Below are 18,649 nucleotides of genomic sequence, written 5' to 3'. Positions count from 1 at the left end.
AAAAAAGAACAGAAGCACAACAAGAATGGTGAGACTTTCTCTCCGTGCGCGACATTCAAGAAGAAGAAGAAGAAGAAGAGAGAGCTAAACTTACAGACAGGAAAGTGTAAACAAATGACGGTTTCTGACTGGTCATCGTCTTGTTTCCGATCTGGAGTATATATTCCTCCACCTGACCGGTCTGGACCATCGCCGTCAGGTTCAGCGGTACGTGGGCCTTGAAGACGGGGGTGTCCCATCGAGGGCTGTCGCTTGGGTTCTCGTACTGGACGTCGATTCCCCCGAGGGCGAGGGAGGCAAGAACATTAAGCTAAGGGAAGATATCGGTGTCATGATTAGTATCTACTGTTGAATTGCTGCTGATGTTATGATTAGTACTACTGTGCATTTGACAATATTGCAGTTGTAGGAATTATGAGCAGTACTGTACTACAATTTACAAAGGTGGTTATTGGTGTAATAAAAGTGCTATACATTTTGTAAAGTTGCAGTTATAGTTGTAGACTAAAAATACTCTAAAAGGCTTGAAGTGGTGGGAAAGTTTGAGGTAGAGGTGTTAGATCATGCATTACATAATCACTCAATCACTCGTGTATGAAATCCATTAGAGTTCCAGGAATGCCCGGAAGAGACGCTTTGAAAATTGGGCTGACCCAAGCGCTGAACTGGGTACCTGGTTGTCAGCCATAGGTGGAGTGGGGTATGGGGCTACCAAATTCACCCCCAAATACTTCCTGCAGTCTTTATGGATTGAAACGGGACTGCCTTACGTCACTTGGGTGTATTTTATGCACTTAATGAAATACTTCTTAAGGATATAGCTGTTTTCGCAAACAAAACACCATAAAATGAAATGATAATTACTCAATTGTTGTGCAAATATACCACCATTTATGTACCACCAATCAAGAACTGCCATTCATACCCTACCGGTCAAAACACAGTAGGTAAACCAAATGCCAGAATATATGTGCGACCTCTTACTGATATTTATGTAACACCATGTAAGTACCACCATTTATATAACCTCGTATGATTCCGTTTCTTTACTGCCATTCATGTATAGTACCACCATTTCAAGGTATCGTCACTGTTGTACCGCCATTTATATTCGATAATCTAACAAGTTTAACTAAAGTACCGTCATTTATACGCCATTTTCTGTAGCTGTAGTATCAGGTAACTCGTGAAATCACTAATTCACTTATTAGGTCACATCAACCGTGCACCTGATGTCTAGGCCAGTCCCTTACGACGCTCCTGATTGGCTGTTGATAAGCCAATCACACGGCTAGAAATTCTCAGTCTCTCAAGAGAGTTCACATAGGCAGGATGTATGTTCCACCTCTCCTGAAAGACGTATCCCTCAGGAGAGGTGGAATTTAGATCTTACCCATGTGAACTATCGAGAGAGACTGAGAGTTTCCAGCCCTGTGATTGGCTTATCAACAGCCAATCAGGAGCGCTGCAGGGGATTGGCCTAGACGTCAAATGCGCGGTTGATGTGAATCTACTGTAGTACTAAACACAGCAAGACACATTTGATCCCTGAAGGGCTAGTACTAAACGCTAAGTGAATTGGTGATTTCACGAATTTCCTGAAAATTTCAGGGATCTCGCAAAATCCCTGGTTTCACAGTCTTACTGTAACATAAACACTGCCATTTTGACGTACTGCCATTTAAGTACCGTCTCGTTTCTGCCATTTGTGAGGTATTGCATTCAGGTACCACTATGACTGAAGTACTTCAGTTGTCACTGCTCGAAAGCGAATCTTACCACTACCATCACTGATTTCTTAATTTATTTATTAAGCTTTTGTTGCTATTATTCCTTTTTCCATTTTTCTGTAAAAGAACCTGTCTGTCATCACATTTTCAGTCCGTCCTCAGATCTTAAGAACCACTGAGGCTAGAGGGCTGCAAATTGGTATGTTAATCATCCACCCTCCAGTCATCAGACATATCAAATTGCAGCCCTCTATCCTTAGTAGTTTTTATTTTATTTAAGGTTGAAGTTAGCCATGATCATGCACCTGGCACTGCTATAGGTGCCAACAACACAGGCCACCACCAGGCTGTGGTTGAAAGTTTCGTGGGCCGTGGCTGAGAGTTTCATACAGCATTATACGCTGTACAGAAAACTCGATTGCATCAAAGAAACTTTGGTGCTTTTTCTAAAAAAATGTTTATTTATAAGATTAATTCGCTTAACTTCATGCGGAGGCCGACGTAACCGGCCACCGAATGAGATAAGGAACTGGACCAGAAGAGTGAACTTTAAAGAAATGAGGGGAAAACAGAACCAAAAAGAGAATTCTGGAGCAGATATAAAAGATTTAAGACTTATTAAGTAAGAAAAGAGGAATTGCTTCTCAATATAGGGAAGATTATATGTGAGTAGGGGGCAGAAAATGTACGCTCTCATCACAGCTACATTCTACAAAGGGGTAAAATTTACAGTATGCCTCACAAGGTACACTGTAAGTAGTAGATACTTAAAGATACATGGGGGCCTCTATTTGACTCAAGCTTCATCACAACTTGTTGTCTTGTCTTGGATCTGTCCTAGGTAGTGAACCCCAAGGGTTTTCTTAGGTGGTGACCAAGAAGGGTTTTCTGGGGTTGTTAACTAGGACTAATATTTCTTGGGGGTCGTTATCTTTATGGTATTTGCAGTCTTTTGTTTATGTTTTAACGGTCACCCCCAACTGGCCTGCAGTAAACACGCCGCAAAGGTGGATACACACCGGGTTAAAATCCTTTGGGGGTCACTGTCTAGAAATGATACCATTTCTCGTCTATCATACCCCCTTTCGACCTGTTCTTAAGTGGCTGTCCAGCTTCTTCAAGTCCGACTCACTTGTCTAGTTCCGGTAGCCAGTCGTAGAAAGGCCCAATCACGTGTCCCTTGTTTGTGGATGACTGTACTGAGTGCTTGTTAAGAGTAACTGGTTGTGGGTAAGTCTGTTGATGGCTGATGAGTGCTTGTTCAGTGTCGGTGCTAGAAGGAGGTAAAGTAGAAGCCTTCCAAAGTGTTCTAAAAAGATTTCCTTACAATAATAGTATATATTTGACGAGCAATATCACTTCACCGCGATTGTGGAACTGAAAGAGTAAGTTCGCAATATACACGCATAAATATGTATAATTAAAAAACGACAGTATGGAACGTGATGAATATATAAATAAAGACAAAATCCACAGAGGAAAGGGAAACAATGGAGTAGCCTCTGCAAGGCCTTCCGACTTCCCGTCCTTTACTAATCTTAGTAATGGAATTGTTTCATTTTCCTTTATAGATTTTGTCTTTATATATATATATATATATATATATATATATATATATATATATATATATATATATATATATATATATATATATATAAGTTATGTTGTTAATTCAATACTTTGACAATTTGATATTTCCGTTAACCAAGACATTTTACCTAATTAATATTTGTAAAAAACATAGATAGTAAAAAGAAATGCAATGCCTTTTCAAAAATGGAGATTTTGCTGAAGTTTTGGGACATTTCATGAAAATCTTTGCAAAAGTATGTTAAGTTGACAATAATATAGAACTTACTTTTTGTTTGTTTAAAAAACAAAATATTTAATCCTCTATTATTAAAAGACTAAGCTTTTCGTATTATTCTATATCCAAAAGTTAACTTTGTGTCTCCATTTTATAAAGTCAGAGTTTTTTCTCAGTTTCAAATGTCTATTATTTTCTCTCGGTTTTAATTGCGTAACTTTTGTTTGAGTTTCAAAACTTAAATTTCTCTTTTTTACTTTAAGAGTAGACCTTTCTCTTTTAATTTCAATAGTTTAAGTTTTTCTTTAATGTCCAAAAGTCTTAACTTTCTCATTCCGTTTCAGAAGTTAAACATGCTAAGTACAAGTTTAAAATATCGGAGGACTTCTCGCAGTTTCCAAATATTGAGATGAAGATTTTGAGAAAAAAGCTCACAAAAATTAGCATTCATAAAAGGCCATGCTTCGTTGTATATTAGATTAGCAATGACTCTTTCAACTATTCTAGTCAAAATGCATTGTTGCATTAGCAAAATAAACTACAGCCAAGATGCACTTAGGTTCCTAAACCTAAATCTGCTTAAGTTTACCCGAAATACTATCCTACAGCATCTTGAAGCACCAGCAACATTGCCTTCAACGTAGGCCTAAACTAGCACATTGATCTCAGGCGGTAACATTCATACCTTGTCCGACATGTTGAAAAGAGACACGGGATTTCGAAGACGTAGCGTCACAGTCACTTCTCCAGGTTCCGTGTAGTTGTGGAAGAGGTCGAGGCTGACTGAACCTGCCGCTGAGGGGGCGGTGCCGTTCGTGAAATCCAGGGGCGTCTCCGGTCCCCCGGCGTTGCCCCAGTCGACTGAGCCCTGGACGTAAGTTGGCAGTTGAGTGTCTGACGATAGCGTTACAGTCACCTTGGCGCCACCTGGGTGTGTTCAGTTACGCAGAAGGGTAAGTTTGGAAGTTCGTTTAGAATTGGCATTGCAGATCTACTTATAAATGCTCAGCTATTTCGTCCAGTAAACCCTCTAAAGTCCAGTCTATCTGTCTGCAGGTGTGAGTTACCCTGCATATTAGTTTTTTCTTCCCTCCTTGCACCGTGAGTTCTCTCTGCAAGCACAAACCATATCATTATACCAGATAACGTTTACGTCATGTATTTGCAGTTACTTTTGATCCGAACATCAGTGAGACAGTTCAATGTTAGATAGGCCTTAATCCTTGAATTGATGGAGAGTTGATATGATCGACCCTGTACTTTCGTAAATTCTATCTCCTGTCGACAAGTAGCACAGACTAGGTTGTATTCCCTGAACTTCCACTGTGGGACTCTCTGAAGGTTCTTTGCAGCGTCCCTTCGGCCCCTAGCTGCAACCCCTTTGATTCCTTTGACTGTGTATACCTCCGTTCATAGAATCTTTCTTCCACCTTACTATCCCCAACCCTCTCTTAACAATTATTTCATAGTGCAAGTGTTGACCTTTCAAACCTACCTACTCTCAATTTCCTTTTCAACGCTGAGTGACCTCATCTTAGGTCCCAGTGCTTGGCCCGTGGCCTAAATCCTATATGTTCATTCATACAACTAAACAAAGGTCACGGTACCAAGGTCACGTACCTGGAGGCAACACGACGAGGGTTGGTACTCTCAAGGTCGTGTGGTTTGGAGAGATGGGATGGGCCACTTTGACCGTGCTGACCACAACGGGTGAGACGCCAGCCTCGCCTGAGCAGCTCATGTTGATGTGGTATTCCCCAGCCTGTGGTGGATGGAATGAAATTCACTCTTTATTCACATATAAGCAAATACCACGGAAAAATGAGAGGCAGAAAGTCAGTACCAAGAACTTTCGTCTTTATTCAGGCATCTGTGCCCCGACAATGCCTAAATAAAGGCGAAAGCGCTTGGTACTGAATTTCTGCCTCTCATTTCCTGTGGTATTCGCTTACATAATATGAAGTCACGTGCATCCACTGCGATTTTCTAAGCATATATACATATATTTAAAAGATAAATCTACATAGAAAGCTTTGATTCCTTTTTCAGTTTGACCGAGAGATCGAATTTCCCAAAAGCTTTGTGTAAAGATTCATCTTTGGATATTTTGTATAAACATACATAACTGTTTATTTATTTCTCCATTTCAAGACTCATACTACTGCAAGTATCTTTTGCTTAAGGATAATCGTATTAGTAATGAGGCTTCCAGGTTTTAAAAGGTATAAATGAGTTAGTTGTTATTTATTATCTAGTAATGATTTATTTGCAGTTGTTATGTGGGTAACTCATTGAATTATTGTTTATCACTCAGACTAACAAGGCGTGATCCGACCTCCAGCTTACTTCGGGGCGCTTAGTGAAATCTACGGTCAAGTAGAGCGTTGATTGAACAAAACAAAACAAAAAAAATTAAATAAATGTGCTATATTTTATTAGAGATAATTGTTCTGTACTGTTTAACATGCACATTGTTTATTTCTTACATTTTCATGCTTATAAATAAATAGTAAATATCCTGTCCTGAAATTCCTGTATTTTAAACTTAACACGAAACACTTTTTCAGAACTTTTTAGGTTTTCCATAGACCATTTCCTACACCACCAAAAGCAAAGCCAACAAAGTAGTTTTGTAGGCTTACTCCCGAGTAAGTGACAATGTGAAAAGCAAATGATTCATTTTCCTATCTATGTACAAACAAAATGATTTCATTTCTCTATCTACGTACACACTGATTATTAATTTCTGCATTGTTTCAACTGGTTTCTACGTCAATTCATTTGAATAATAATCTTGCTGTATCTTTTTAAATCAAATGACACCACTTATACAAACGTCATGTGAAATAATTTGCTATTGTATTTTGAACACGTCGACAAAACGCTCAATATCAACCTCCATGACATCTTACCAAGGCAAATCTATACAAGATGGTGGAATTGGGGCTGGTGATGGGCTGTGCCTCCCCCTCGACGGAAAGGGCATAGGAAGTGGCCTCGCCCGTGTCGAGGATGGCCTGGAAGCGGAGGTCGACTCCAGTCTTCAGCCAGGTGGTGTTCCAGCCAGGTTCGTCCGCCGGGTCTCGGTAAGATACGACGATGCGGCTGAGGGCGAGGTCGTCTACCACTCTTACCTGGAATGAAGAGAGAGAGAGAGAGAGAGAGGAGGTCAGATTATGATTTAAATTTCCTGTACATTGCATCGGTCTTGTCACAGAGAGGAGAGGAACTGTCTTTATAACATAAACATTCAAAATATCTCTTATCAGAGTGAAAAAGTTGAGTATATCGTAGTTTAAACAGACCACTGAGTTGATTAATAGCTCTCCTAGTGCTGGCCCGAAAAATTAGGTATTTTCACGTGGCTAGGAACCAAAAGGTTACTTTGCAACGGGGACCTACAGCCTATTGTGGGATTCAAACCACATTATATCGATAAACTAATTTCTAATTGCCAGAAATAAATTCCTCTGATTGGCAGAGCGAGGAATTGAACTCGGACTACTGAATCGGTAGGCGAGCACTTAACCCACTCGTCCAACGAGGAACCGGCAGGGAGAGAAGTTCCTCATTGGACGGGTGGGTTGCGTACTCGCCTATCAATCTAGTAAGCCTAGGTTTGCTCCCCGCTGCTGCCTATGCGGAACCAGAGGAATTTATTTGTGGTGATACATTTTGCGTGTGGTTCAGATACCACAGTAAGCTGTATACAGGTCCCCATTGCTAAGTAACCAATTGGTTCCTAGCCACGTGAAAATATCTAATCCTTCGGGTCAGCCCTAGGAGAGATGTTAGTCAGCTCAGTGACCTGTTTTAACTAAGATATACTTAACTTAATCAGAGAGAGAGAGAGACTTACCATTCCCGTCACATTCGCCTTAGAAACCTCATTCCCGGCCATGAAGGTGACAGTGTAGTTCCCTTCCCTTGTGTAGACGTGAATGAAATCCTCAGAAACTTCGCCAGTCCTTCCAGGTGCCGTGACGTTTTTCCAGTCGACCAGAGTGACAGGATCCCCGTCTCCCCAGTCGACAGTCCCTGTGACTCCCGTGGGCAATTCTGCAGTCGAGTTCAAGTGGATGGTGACCAGAGCTTCGCCTGAAATTGAGGGAATGTGAAAGCTCTTCTTGACGACTCGAAGATGAAAGCGTTTCTCTTCCAGGTGATTGTGAGTAGGTTCATAATAAGGGTTCATTATTTCTAACGCTCCTGATTGCCTGTTGATAAGCCAATCACAGGGCTGGAGATTCTCAGTCTCTCTCGAGAGAGTTTGCATAGGTAGGATGTATGTTCCTCTTCTCCTGAGGGATACTTCTTCCAGCCCTGTGATTGGCTTATCGACAGCCCATCAGGAGCGTCGTATGGGACTGGCCTAGACATCAGATGCACGGGTGATGTGAATTTACTTTAGTGAAAATCATTATGCAAAAACAACCAAGACACTTCTACCTGAAGGCCAGACGACCAGAGAAGGCACAACCAGCTTGAAGTTCTCCCGAAGAAGAGGTCTTGCCACTGTTATGGCAGTCGACACGCTGGGAGATTCTCCGGCCTCACCCGAAGCCTTCACGGTGATGTTGTATTCGCCGGCCTGGGAGAGAGAGAGAAAGTCATTCAAGCAGAATCCTGTAGGGGGGTAGTCCCGTCAGTGCAACCCCTTTCATTCCCTCTACTGTACCTCCGTTCATATTATCTTTCATGGGTCCCAGCGCTATAGACCTTAGGCCTAAATTCTATATTCAATCTTACCCGGTCGAAGGCATAGGTGAAAGATGGGCCAGGATTCGTCAGGAGGTCTCCATCAGCGCTCAGAACGAACTGCTCCACAGCACCTGTGTCCACGATGGCTGTGATGTTCAAGTTCACAGATGTCTTGAAGACCTCCGTCTGCCAGTCCGGGATATCGGCTTCGTCTGAATATTCCACCGTCACCGCCCTCAGGGTTATGTGGTCGATGACGCGAATCTTATGAGAAAGGGAACTTGGGTGAAAGTACAGACCACACAAGAAAGTATATATCAAAGGATGTTTTTCCTGAAGCAGTTGCAACTATATGCCAAAGAAGTGAGGATAAGTGATTCATGAAATACAGTTGACGTTTGATAGTTTCTAAATACAACTGAGAATTAAAGAGGATATCAGTATTCATATTGAACCACATTGAAATTATTATGAAAATTGCATTTATTCAAATTTTGCAGAGATTTTCAGCTTCGTAACTTGATAACTTCACTTTCCAAGACTTTTCTAGAAGTCCCTTCCGTTTTTTAAAAGTGTATACCGTTTCTTTTGTTGGCATCTATATTTTGAATATTTCCCTCGATAATATTTTTAATACATTTCGCTTTTTTGCGAGGCTTGTCTATGGTAAAAAAAATCACTACAAGTTGATTTATAGAGCCTGGTTTGATAATACTCCACGTGCAAACAATTTTAAAACATTTTAAAATGCCCATAGATAATGAAATTACCGTAGTCATACTGATATTTCATGCTTTCTGTGGATGGTTTTTCTTTCTAAGAAAACGCTACTTTATAATTACGGTAACTAAGTCATTTTTCTATGGATGTTTTTTATGATAATCGTTGGGATGACAATGTCTCGCCTTAGGCTTGAACAGTAACGTACATCAGCGCAGAAAATGGTCAAAAAGGAGAATTAAGTCACATTAATGTTATTTATGTTGCAATAACACAATAATATAAGCCCTAGTTCTGTTTTGATACCACTCGAGAGCCGTGTTTAGTACCAACTCCATGGGAACGAATGCTATGAAATAAACAAAAGACGGCAAATATCTCGTGAAAACTCCAATAACTAGTTATGGTATTCAATTAAAACAATATCCATAGGATTATTCTATTTTCAAGCATTGGTTTTAAGGAGCTCAAATAAAAAAATAAAAAAATTGACGAATAAAAAAGGATCCAAAATTCTGATTGCTGGCTGGAATGACAAAATTCCCATTCTAAGGTTTATGAATTAAGCCTAATTCTCATTTAGACCTTTTAAAAGGAATTCCCATTACAAGGACTGAAGAACGGTTTTGCGAGGCTTATGGAAGTGACTATAATACAAAATGCACTGAGAGAATGTTCATCTCCAGGTTTATGACGCCGTAGGAGGGCTGTGTCGTCAGTGCACCTCATACGGCATTACATAATATTCTTTGCAGCGTTCCTGTTTCAACGCTGAATGACCTCATAGGTTCCAGTGTTTGGCTTAAACTCTATATTCCATTCCATTCAGTTTCAATGGCAACTCACCTCCCTGGAAGCGAACACCACGGAGACGTTGTTCTTCAAGCAAGCCGTCATGTTGTAGACGCCGGAACGGCCGAAACTGTATTCCAGGACTGTGGAAACAGACCCCGTGTTTCCAGGAGCCGTGACGTCACTCAGGTCAAATTCAGCGTTCCCTCGGATTTCCCCTTCTTGGACATCATCTCCCCAGGCGATGTATCCAGAGACGCGAGTGGGAAGTTCCCCAATCGACGTCAGGGTTATGGTGACGTCAGCTTTGCCTGAAGTCAGTAAATGAATGTATAGAGATGTAGTATGCATAATTACAACTTTTTGAAGGAAAAGGACGTATAATTAGACAAATGAATGATTGAATGAGATCAATAACCCTTTACAAAAGTCAAAGCATTGTAAAATGCCATCACAGACAAACGTCTTATTAACATCCACCAGAAACTAAATAGAAAACTGTAATTTTAACTCAATTTTGTTAATTCAGTCCTTGTTTTTATATCGTAGAGGTACGTCAGTGGGAAGGACGAAACTGCCTCCCCAAAAGAGTCTAGAAGAAGACTAAGAAGAAGAAGAAAAGCATTATGCAGGGAAGAAATAGACGTAGAAAGCTCCAAAAAAATTTCAGTAAAAGAATAAATTTGTCCGAATCCTCCAGTTCGAGGCTTGCACGAAGTATACTGATGGCTAAATGGTGATACCATGATATGGCAGGATTCACGCAAATGATAAAAGCCGGAAAAGGTACCCTGACGAACGCTGCACCAAATATAAAAGATGGAAGTTAGGTGGGAAAGGAAACTGAGAAATGGTAAACTTTACTGCACGAGAAATGACAGCTTGTGCGGACCGTGGATTGGGGTTACGTTAAGTATATCGGTTTTCAAGAAAGTGAGAACGTTAAATGAAATGCTTTACAACCAGAAAATAAAAGGAGCAGAGATCTTCAGCATGTAATGGGACCTCCAAAATATCCAAGATCATCATATTAAGAAGAAGATGAGGCGAGTTGTGCAGACGTCGATTTTTTCCAACTCTCCCGCGCATGACGTCATCGGTGGCCGGCTAGGCGGGAGTTTTCCTGAATTCGTGACAATTCTTGAGGTTTTTGGAATTTAACACGTTAATGCGGAAATGGACAATATTTGAAGTGAAAAGCTAATGAGCTTCTACCGTTTACCCAAAGCTAACGAAATGTTTTAGGAGGAAGTAGATGAACATCTGCAGTATAGTAGCGGCCATTTATTTATTTATTTTTTTTTTTTAGTGACATTTCAAAAAGGCCAAGAGCGTCTTCGGTTATTTTCAACAGAACGATTATACAAGAAACCTAGAAACCTCAAGCATGAATTGCTTAACTACCACCCTGCAACTGCGAGAGAACTGAAGGAAGATGCCATATATACCGAGCCAACGGTTACATCTGCATGATGGTTCCACTGTTGACTCGGGTATTTAACACCTTGACTTCAGTTTGGTTTAGCCTAACTGCTACCTTTAAAATTGTGGATAAATATGTTAATACAGAGTTATAGGAATACTTTTATCAACTAAAGTACACGAATATATCTTCCGTTAAGTTCTTTATGCAAGTAAACCATATTTCACTGATTAGGAGTGATATACCTAAAATTGAAATTAGGCCTAGACCTATATGTTGTTAATAACAGCCAAGAGGAGATGCTAGTCAACACGAGAGAGAGAGAGAGCGTTTTGCACAACTGAATGAACCATTGGTCTATAAGGATAATTCTAGTAATTAAAGAGCATATACAGTATGTAATATATTCCATTCAATATTAACATGGACAAAACTGGAGATAGGCCTAGACCTACGAATATTTGTTGAGAATAACGGCAAAGAGAAAGAGAGAGAGGACAAAATTTTATTAGAATTGTTTACATGTTTGGTAAAGGAAGTGGAAGACTGTGAGACAGAGAGAGAGAGGACAAAAAATTTTAGAATTGTTTTCATCTTTTGGTAAAGGAACGTGGAAAACTATGATAGAGAGAGAGAGAGAGGGGAAAATTTACTCAAATTTTTTTTTTTTTCATTCATATGAATAGGACTTTGGCAATTTTTGTGCAAGAATGTTAAAATGATAAAATACACGTGTATATATATATATATATATATATATATATATATATATATATATATATATATATATATTAAACCATGCAACTAAAAAAAAATATATAAACACTAATTATCGAGTAGTCTGGATACCGCCATGAATCCCAGCTTCAACGTTTCGCCATTATATATATATATATATATATATATATATATATATATATATATATATATTATATATATATATGTGTGTGTGTGTGTGTGTGTGTGTGTGTGTGTGTGTGTGTGTGTGTGTATGTGTATTTGGAGAAACGTTGAAGCCGGGAGTCATGGCGGTATCCAGACTACTCGATAATTAGCTTTTGTTTGTTTAAATTTTTTTTGTTTATTTGCATGGTTTTTATTAGAATAATAATATTAAACTCTAAAGGGAAACAATCATTGCACAGTAAAGATAATAAAAAATGGAAATAAAAAAATGAATAAAAATAGTTCAGTAACTTTTTGATCAAATTGCAGCAGTAATAAGGGAGTGTTATATGTTGTTGTTGTGGGGTTAGGAAAGGTCTATGGAAAAGCCTGAAAAGGTCTGAAAAAGGTGTTTTGCATTGAGTTGAAGGCGCAGGAATTTTAGGATAAGATAATTTTTACTTATTTATTAGAATGAAAAGGTAAAAAAATAAATAAAGTGCAAGCTAAAATGAATACGCTATATTTTATTTCTAATAAAATAGCGTATTTATTTTAGGTTTCGTAGGTGAAACAATGCTCTATTTGACCGTAGATTTGTATTTTATATGTAAGTTTACGAATTGATGATTATGATGTTGACGAATACAGTGCGGTGAACTCGTGGGGGCACCAGTATCTTCTCGCATCTTGCGAAATACTCTGAAATCTTCGTCGTTTCTGATCTGTACTGTTGATCCTGCATATATTTAATGATTTACTTGTAAATTTAACTCTGTGCTTATTACCCTAACTTCTTACAGAAGCTGTCACCTCCGCGGAACCTTACTTTCCAAATTAACGACCATTGAGTCATTAAAAAAATGTTTTTTTTCATCTGTTCATCCGCCTGTGGTGTTTTTTATGGTAACACTGCGTCCCGGGCTTTAGATAGTTACGCTATTTGTAAGTTTTAGGTAAATAAAAGGATATCTGGGTGTACATTTGCAACTGAAAAGTGTTTTATTAATTTACTGTATGAGAATTACACCGTTAATATTCGAAATAAGATATTATAATCGTTGAATGTAAGCTGAATGTAACTATCTAAAGCCCGGGACGCAGTGTTGCCATACAAAAACACCACAGGCGGATGGACAGATGAAAAAAAACAGAGTACTCTCGTGCCATGCATGAAAACATAGTGAATAACAGCAATGGGAATTGAATGAGTAGTCAGACTACAGGGGAACTGTATAGAAACTATGAATAGATAGAAAAATACAGAAATTCTTGAGTAAATAAAGATGAGAGTGAAACTTAGGCCTAGTACGTCTGAGCGAGTGAACTTAACCTCTGATAACTGTGGAAGTGCCTGTATCAACAAGGCGCGATCAGACCTCCATCTCACACGGGGCATGTGCTAAAATCTACGGTCAAGTAGAGCGTCGTTTCACCAAGGAAAATTGAAATAAATACACTATATTTTATTAGAAATAATTGTTCTGTACTGTTTAACAGGCACGTTGTTTAGTCTTTTACGTTTTTATTCTAATAAATGCATCATAAATAGCATATCCTAGAATTCCTATTTCTTTAACTCAACGCAAAACACGTTTTTTAGACCTTTAACCCACCCATAAGAACAACAACAGCAACAACAAAAAAGAACAACAACAAATAGTTAGTAGGCTGATTCCCCGAGTACGCGAAAATATTGTAATCATCATTATTATCATTATCGGTTGTTGTAGAAGTTGTAACTTACCTGCTGGCCACACGACCAATTCAGAGACATTCAGGATGACGTCACTGGGCAAAATGGGGCGGTATATGACCACGGCCTTTTCTGCAGGTGGGGATGCCCCCGCTTCTCCATAGCACGTCATCTGGACGGTGTAATTTTCCTGCCTGTAAAGGGGGTTGGGGGGGGGGGGGGGGTGGTGGGGGGGGGGGGGGGGGGAGGGGGCGGGAGGGAAATTCGTAAGGCGTTCGCCATGCGCTGTTATTTCCGTGTGACATTAGAATATATCTTTATAATATAATTACAAAGACTATTTTATTTTATTTTAGCAAAAGAAATGTAAAGATAGATTTTTTTTTTTTTTTTTTTTAACATTATAGCTGTATGTTGTGTATAACAGATATCCATCAAAGCAGTATCACTTCTGAAGTTGAAGCACTATACGTACAAACACATATACTATGTGTATATATGTGTGTATACGCACACACACATATATATATATGTGTGTGCTTTAACATGCCCGTAAAAACCGTAGATGAGCTAACTGAAACAACGTCTTTCAAAAAAAAAAAATAAATAAAAAAATAAACAATAGAGATGTCAAAGATTTAGAGATGACGAACCAGTGTTGCCAACCGTGTGGTAATTACCCTCATAGGGTAATTCAGCCTCAAATCTGGGTCTGTAGGGTAACTGGGGTAATGCCACGAAATCTGAGCAAAATGTATGGTAATTTCAAGATGCTTGTCTTGTATTTTATTAAAAAGTAACCAATGGACAACAAATTTATTAATATTCATATCTTACGGCCGGACCGTAAGTAATATGACAGTGACATAAGGGTAGGGAATTTCAGTGCCTATAGTAGGATAAGGAGCTCTTAGATGGTCGGCAACACTGTCGTTTGCTAACGAATGAAATATAAAGAAATCAGTCTTGATTTATCCTTTACTCACCGAGGTGAACACGTAGTTGATGGAAGGACTAGTTCCTCGGACGGTGGCGTTCCCAACGACCAGCTCGAAAGACGAGGCATTTCCGGAAGCGACCACGGCGCTGAATCTGACCTCGGCGTCTGTCTTCAGAATGTCCGTCGGCCATTCCGGGGCGTCTGCTGCCTCTTGCGCATACTCGATCAGGATGTCATCCAGGGTCAGGTGGTCCACGACGCGGATCTATATTCGGGGAGAATCGGGGAATTGGGAATAATTACGTGGGGGAGAATAAAAAGAAGAAGCCATAGAAAGCCTTTTCGAACTCCTTGTCTTTGCCTCGCGAAGTTGTGGAGTTTGGGTTGGACGTACTTTGGCGGTGTAGTACTATGCTCCTATAATACTCGGCTGCCCAAAGATACAGCTTTTAAAACAGTAGCATAGACTGAAGAAAACATTGTTTACATTGCTCGTCCTCTTCTTTTGTAATTTATAAGCTTTACGGCCTAACTTCAACAGCGCCAAGTTAGTCAAAGGTGTAACTATTTCTATGTGCCTAAAGTACTCGCGTGCTCAAAGATACAGCTTTAAAAACAGAAGCATAGACTGAAGAAGACATTGTTTACATTGCTCTTCTTCTACTTCTTTTGTAATTTATAAGCTTTACGGCCTAACTTCAACAGTGCCAAGTTAGTCAAAGGTGTAACTGTTTTTATGCGCCTAAAATACTCGCATGCTAAAAGATTCAGCTTTGAAAACATATCTCATCTTCTTCTCCTTCTTCTACTTTTGAAAATTGATAAATCTGAAGGTTACAGATACGAAAATAAATACCTCATAGTATGATGCCTCATGAGCGGCCAAAATGTCATAGAATGACGTCGCGTGAAATGGTGTAGTGATTAATAATGACCGGTATATCAGTTACGAAGCTGTGAGGACACAACGGCCGAGATTTTCATTGTAGTGATGTAAAAGAAATGCTCATGTTTTAGATACAGTGGTGTAATGAATGGCTTGTGGCTGTGGTAATGATGAAAGTGAATATAGCTATGACTATTCGTAACCATCCTCATTATGATAATGAGGGTGGTTACCAATATGATTATGGTGAATGAACAGATGGAAATGGTAATGAGGGTATGAGTATAGTAATGGAAATCTGGTTGTAATAATGGCAATGAGGGTATGAGTATGTTAATGGAAATGTGGGTATAATAATGGTAATGAGGGTATGACTATGGTAATGGTAAATTTGGAAATAATAATGGTAATGAGGGTATCAGTATTTTAATAAACGTGGGTGTAATAATGGCAATGAGGGTATGAGTATGTTAATGGAAATGTGGGTATAATAATGGTAATGAGGGTATGAGTATAGCAATGGAAATCTGGGTATAATAATGGTAATGAGGTTATGAGTATAGTAATGGAAATGTTGGTATAATAATGACAATGAGGGTATGGGTATGTTAATGGAAATATGGGTATAATAATGGCAAGGAAGGTATCAGTATAGTATTGGAAAATCTGGGTATAATAATGGCAATGAGGGTATGAGTTTAGTAATGTTAAATCTGGGTATAATAATGGCAATGAGGGTATGAGTTTAGTAATGTTAAATCTGGGTATAATAATGGCAATGAGGGTATGAGTTTAGTAATGTTAAATCTGGGTATAATAATGGCCATGAGGGTATGAGTTTAGTAATGCTAAATCTGGGTATGGTAATGACAATGAGGGTATCAGTATCGTTAGATTCAGCCAGCCTCATGCTGGCATGGGCTCTTGCTTCACAGTAGCCCGTAACAGGGTATAAAAGTATTATTATGGTCAATGATGTACAGTAAAAGGACTGACGGGAATTAAATTATAAAATCTAATGTAAAAAATGGAATTTTATAATAAGCAGTGTATGCTAAACCGAAATATATCACCATAAGTATTTTTTTCTTATAACTTTCTATTTTGTTTCTTTCGTTTACCTTAATTTTTTTTTCTACCTCGTTCTCCGAATTTATCTTATTCTTATTTCGATGCATAGTGTTTTTTTTAGCGGCAGCTTTCGATGCATGTGGGTTTTTTTTTTAGCGGCAGCTTTCTGCATAGTGGGTTTTTTTTTAGCGGCAGCTTTCAATGCTATGGGTTTTTTTTTTTAGCGCAGCTTTTCATCATAGTGGTTTTTTTAGCGGCAAGCTTTCAATGCATAATAGTTTTTTCCAGTGGAGCTTTCGATGCATAGTGGGTTTTTTAGCGGCAGCTTTCAATGCTAGTGGTTTTTTTTAGCGGCGCTTTCGAGCCTTCGACGCAGAGTGGTTTTTTTTCAGTGGCTGTTATTTGACTCATAGTGGTTTTTTTCAGAGGTGGTTATTTGACGTATAGTGGTTTTTCCAGAGGCAGTTTTTGACGCATAAATAGTGGTTTTTTTAGCGGCAGCTTTCGACGCGAGTCAGTGTAGGTGAATCACTGATACTCCGTCTTAAGTACCATCCCTCAAGGATTAAATGTTCCTAAACGAATTGGTCATTTCACAGATTTCCAGGAAATTTCATTCAATCCCTGATTTCACATACTTACCGTAAAATATATTTCCTTATCTGTGTGAAATAAGATTTATGACGATCGCGCTACTTCTGCAATAACTATACTATAAATTTACAATATTCATACCTTAAATAAAATAAAAATCTTTCATGCTTGAAAGAAAATTTTAAAATTGGTCATTTTACCAGCACAAGCACCGTTAGGGACATATTTTATCCCGACGAAGGCTGAAACCAAAAGATCAAATTCACTGAAAAATGTGGGTGGTTATCAAAAGCAGTCATCAGATAGCAGCGGGAAATCTTTGCAGTAGCAAAAGCCAGTCACCAAAGAGCATTTTACAGGCTTATAAAAAAGGAGACTGTTTGGAAAGAAATTTGGTGCCCTTCAAGTCTATCTCGAAAAGCTTTGTACAAGGTAATAGTCAGTAATCCATAAGGATGTTGGTATTTTAAATGGCGCTGGAAGAGCATTTTGCACTGTAATGTGATCATTTTAGATATGTCAGACTATTGCAAAAGGCTACTTCAAACAGCATTTCAAAGGCAAGGGCAAGTGAAGAGTAAGAAGTGGGCATTTTGAGGCAGCACTACACAAGGTAAAGAATACCCATGAATAAGACAGATCTATTAAAACATATTTCAAAGAGTAGCAACAAGACAATAATGAACTGTTAAGAGGAGTCAGAAAAATTTAGAAATAATATTATTCACCATGAGCATTACATTGAAAACCTCAGTTCCTCAGAAAAATTATTAGAAAGATAATATTTTCGAATATAAATTTACCCTTACAGGACTCAAAATGTCACTAACATGCGTTCAGTATTATGTAAATTTATTATTTTGATATTTTTCGGTTGGTATAAAAAAACATTGTTGTTTACTTATCTGAATATTGATTTGGTTAGTTAGTTGGACACATAACTAATTATTCTTCATGTATTGGTGATGTCTACTAAAGCCAAGTTAAGCAGATCTTAGTTTAACCAGACCACTTAGCTGATTAACAACTCTCCTAGCCTGGCCTGAAGGATTAGATATTTTTACGTGGCTAGGAACCAATTAGCAAAAGGATCTACAGCTTATTGTGGGATCCGAACCACATTATTTCGAGAAATGAATTTCTAATCATCAGAAATAGATTCCTCTGATTCCACGTTGGCAGAGCAGGGAATCGAACTCGGACTACCGCATCGGTAGGAGAGCACTCCTACTCGTCCAACGAGGAACTTACCAAAGCCAAGGAAAGCAGTTTTTTATACTCTGAATGAATCCAAGAAATGTTAGGTTTCTATAATAATAAAATCCGAGTGGATCTCCCGTTTCTCTACCCTGGGTGGGGGCGTAGTAGGTAGGGCATCAGGTGGGTAGGGAAGACATGGCACAT

General features: G+C 38.9%; 2 protein-coding genes and 1 pseudogene across 2 annotated transcripts in view; all 3 read right to left on the bottom strand.

The window, feature by feature from the left end:
- LOC135205365 (polycystin-1-like protein 2) overlaps positions 1-4,458 on the bottom strand; it is a 42,015-nt gene extending 37,557 nt beyond the window's left edge. The window contains 2 exon segments of the mRNA XM_064235856.1: positions 95-310; positions 4,223-4,458. Coding sequence (XP_064091926.1) covers positions 95-310; positions 4,223-4,234 — 228 coding nt within the window. The 5' untranslated portion in view covers positions 4,235-4,458.
- Positions 1-18,649, bottom strand: part of LOC135205366 (protein glass-like) — a 111,788-nt pseudogene that overhangs the window by 65,981 nt on the left and 27,158 nt on the right.
- LOC135205174 (uncharacterized) lies at positions 4,543-13,936 on the bottom strand. Its single transcript, XM_064235538.1, has 8 exons — positions 13,806-13,936; positions 9,805-10,061; positions 8,287-8,502; positions 7,987-8,128; positions 7,397-7,635; positions 6,450-6,671; positions 5,158-5,299; positions 4,543-4,649 (listed from the first exon to the last, which is right to left on the bottom strand). The coding sequence occupies exons 1-8, from the start codon at positions 13,924-13,926 to the stop codon at positions 4,543-4,545; spliced, it is 1,446 nt and encodes a 481-aa protein (XP_064091608.1). The 5' UTR covers positions 13,927-13,936.

The sequence above is a fragment of the Macrobrachium nipponense genome, chromosome 49 (genome assembly GCF_015104395.2).
Source record: "Macrobrachium nipponense isolate FS-2020 chromosome 49, ASM1510439v2, whole genome shotgun sequence".
In the NCBI taxonomy this organism is placed as follows: domain Eukaryota; kingdom Metazoa; phylum Arthropoda; class Malacostraca; order Decapoda; family Palaemonidae; genus Macrobrachium; species Macrobrachium nipponense.
This window is presented reverse-complemented; position numbering and strand designations above follow the sequence as displayed.

Bases quoted from the DNA above. Each gene is read 5' to 3' on its own strand.
- LOC135205174 (XM_064235538.1), bottom strand. From the start codon at position 13,926: ATGACGTGCTATGGAGAAGCGGGGGCATCCCCACCTGCAGAAAAGGCC. The intron at 6,672-7,396 runs GTAAGTCTCTCT...TCTTCATTCCAG, and splicing joins AGGCGAATGTGACGGGAATG to GTAAGAGTGGTAGACGACCT. The intron at 5,300-6,449 runs GTAAGATGTCAT...CATCCACCACAG, and splicing joins TCTTGTATAGATTTGCCTTG to GCTGGGGAATACCACATCAA.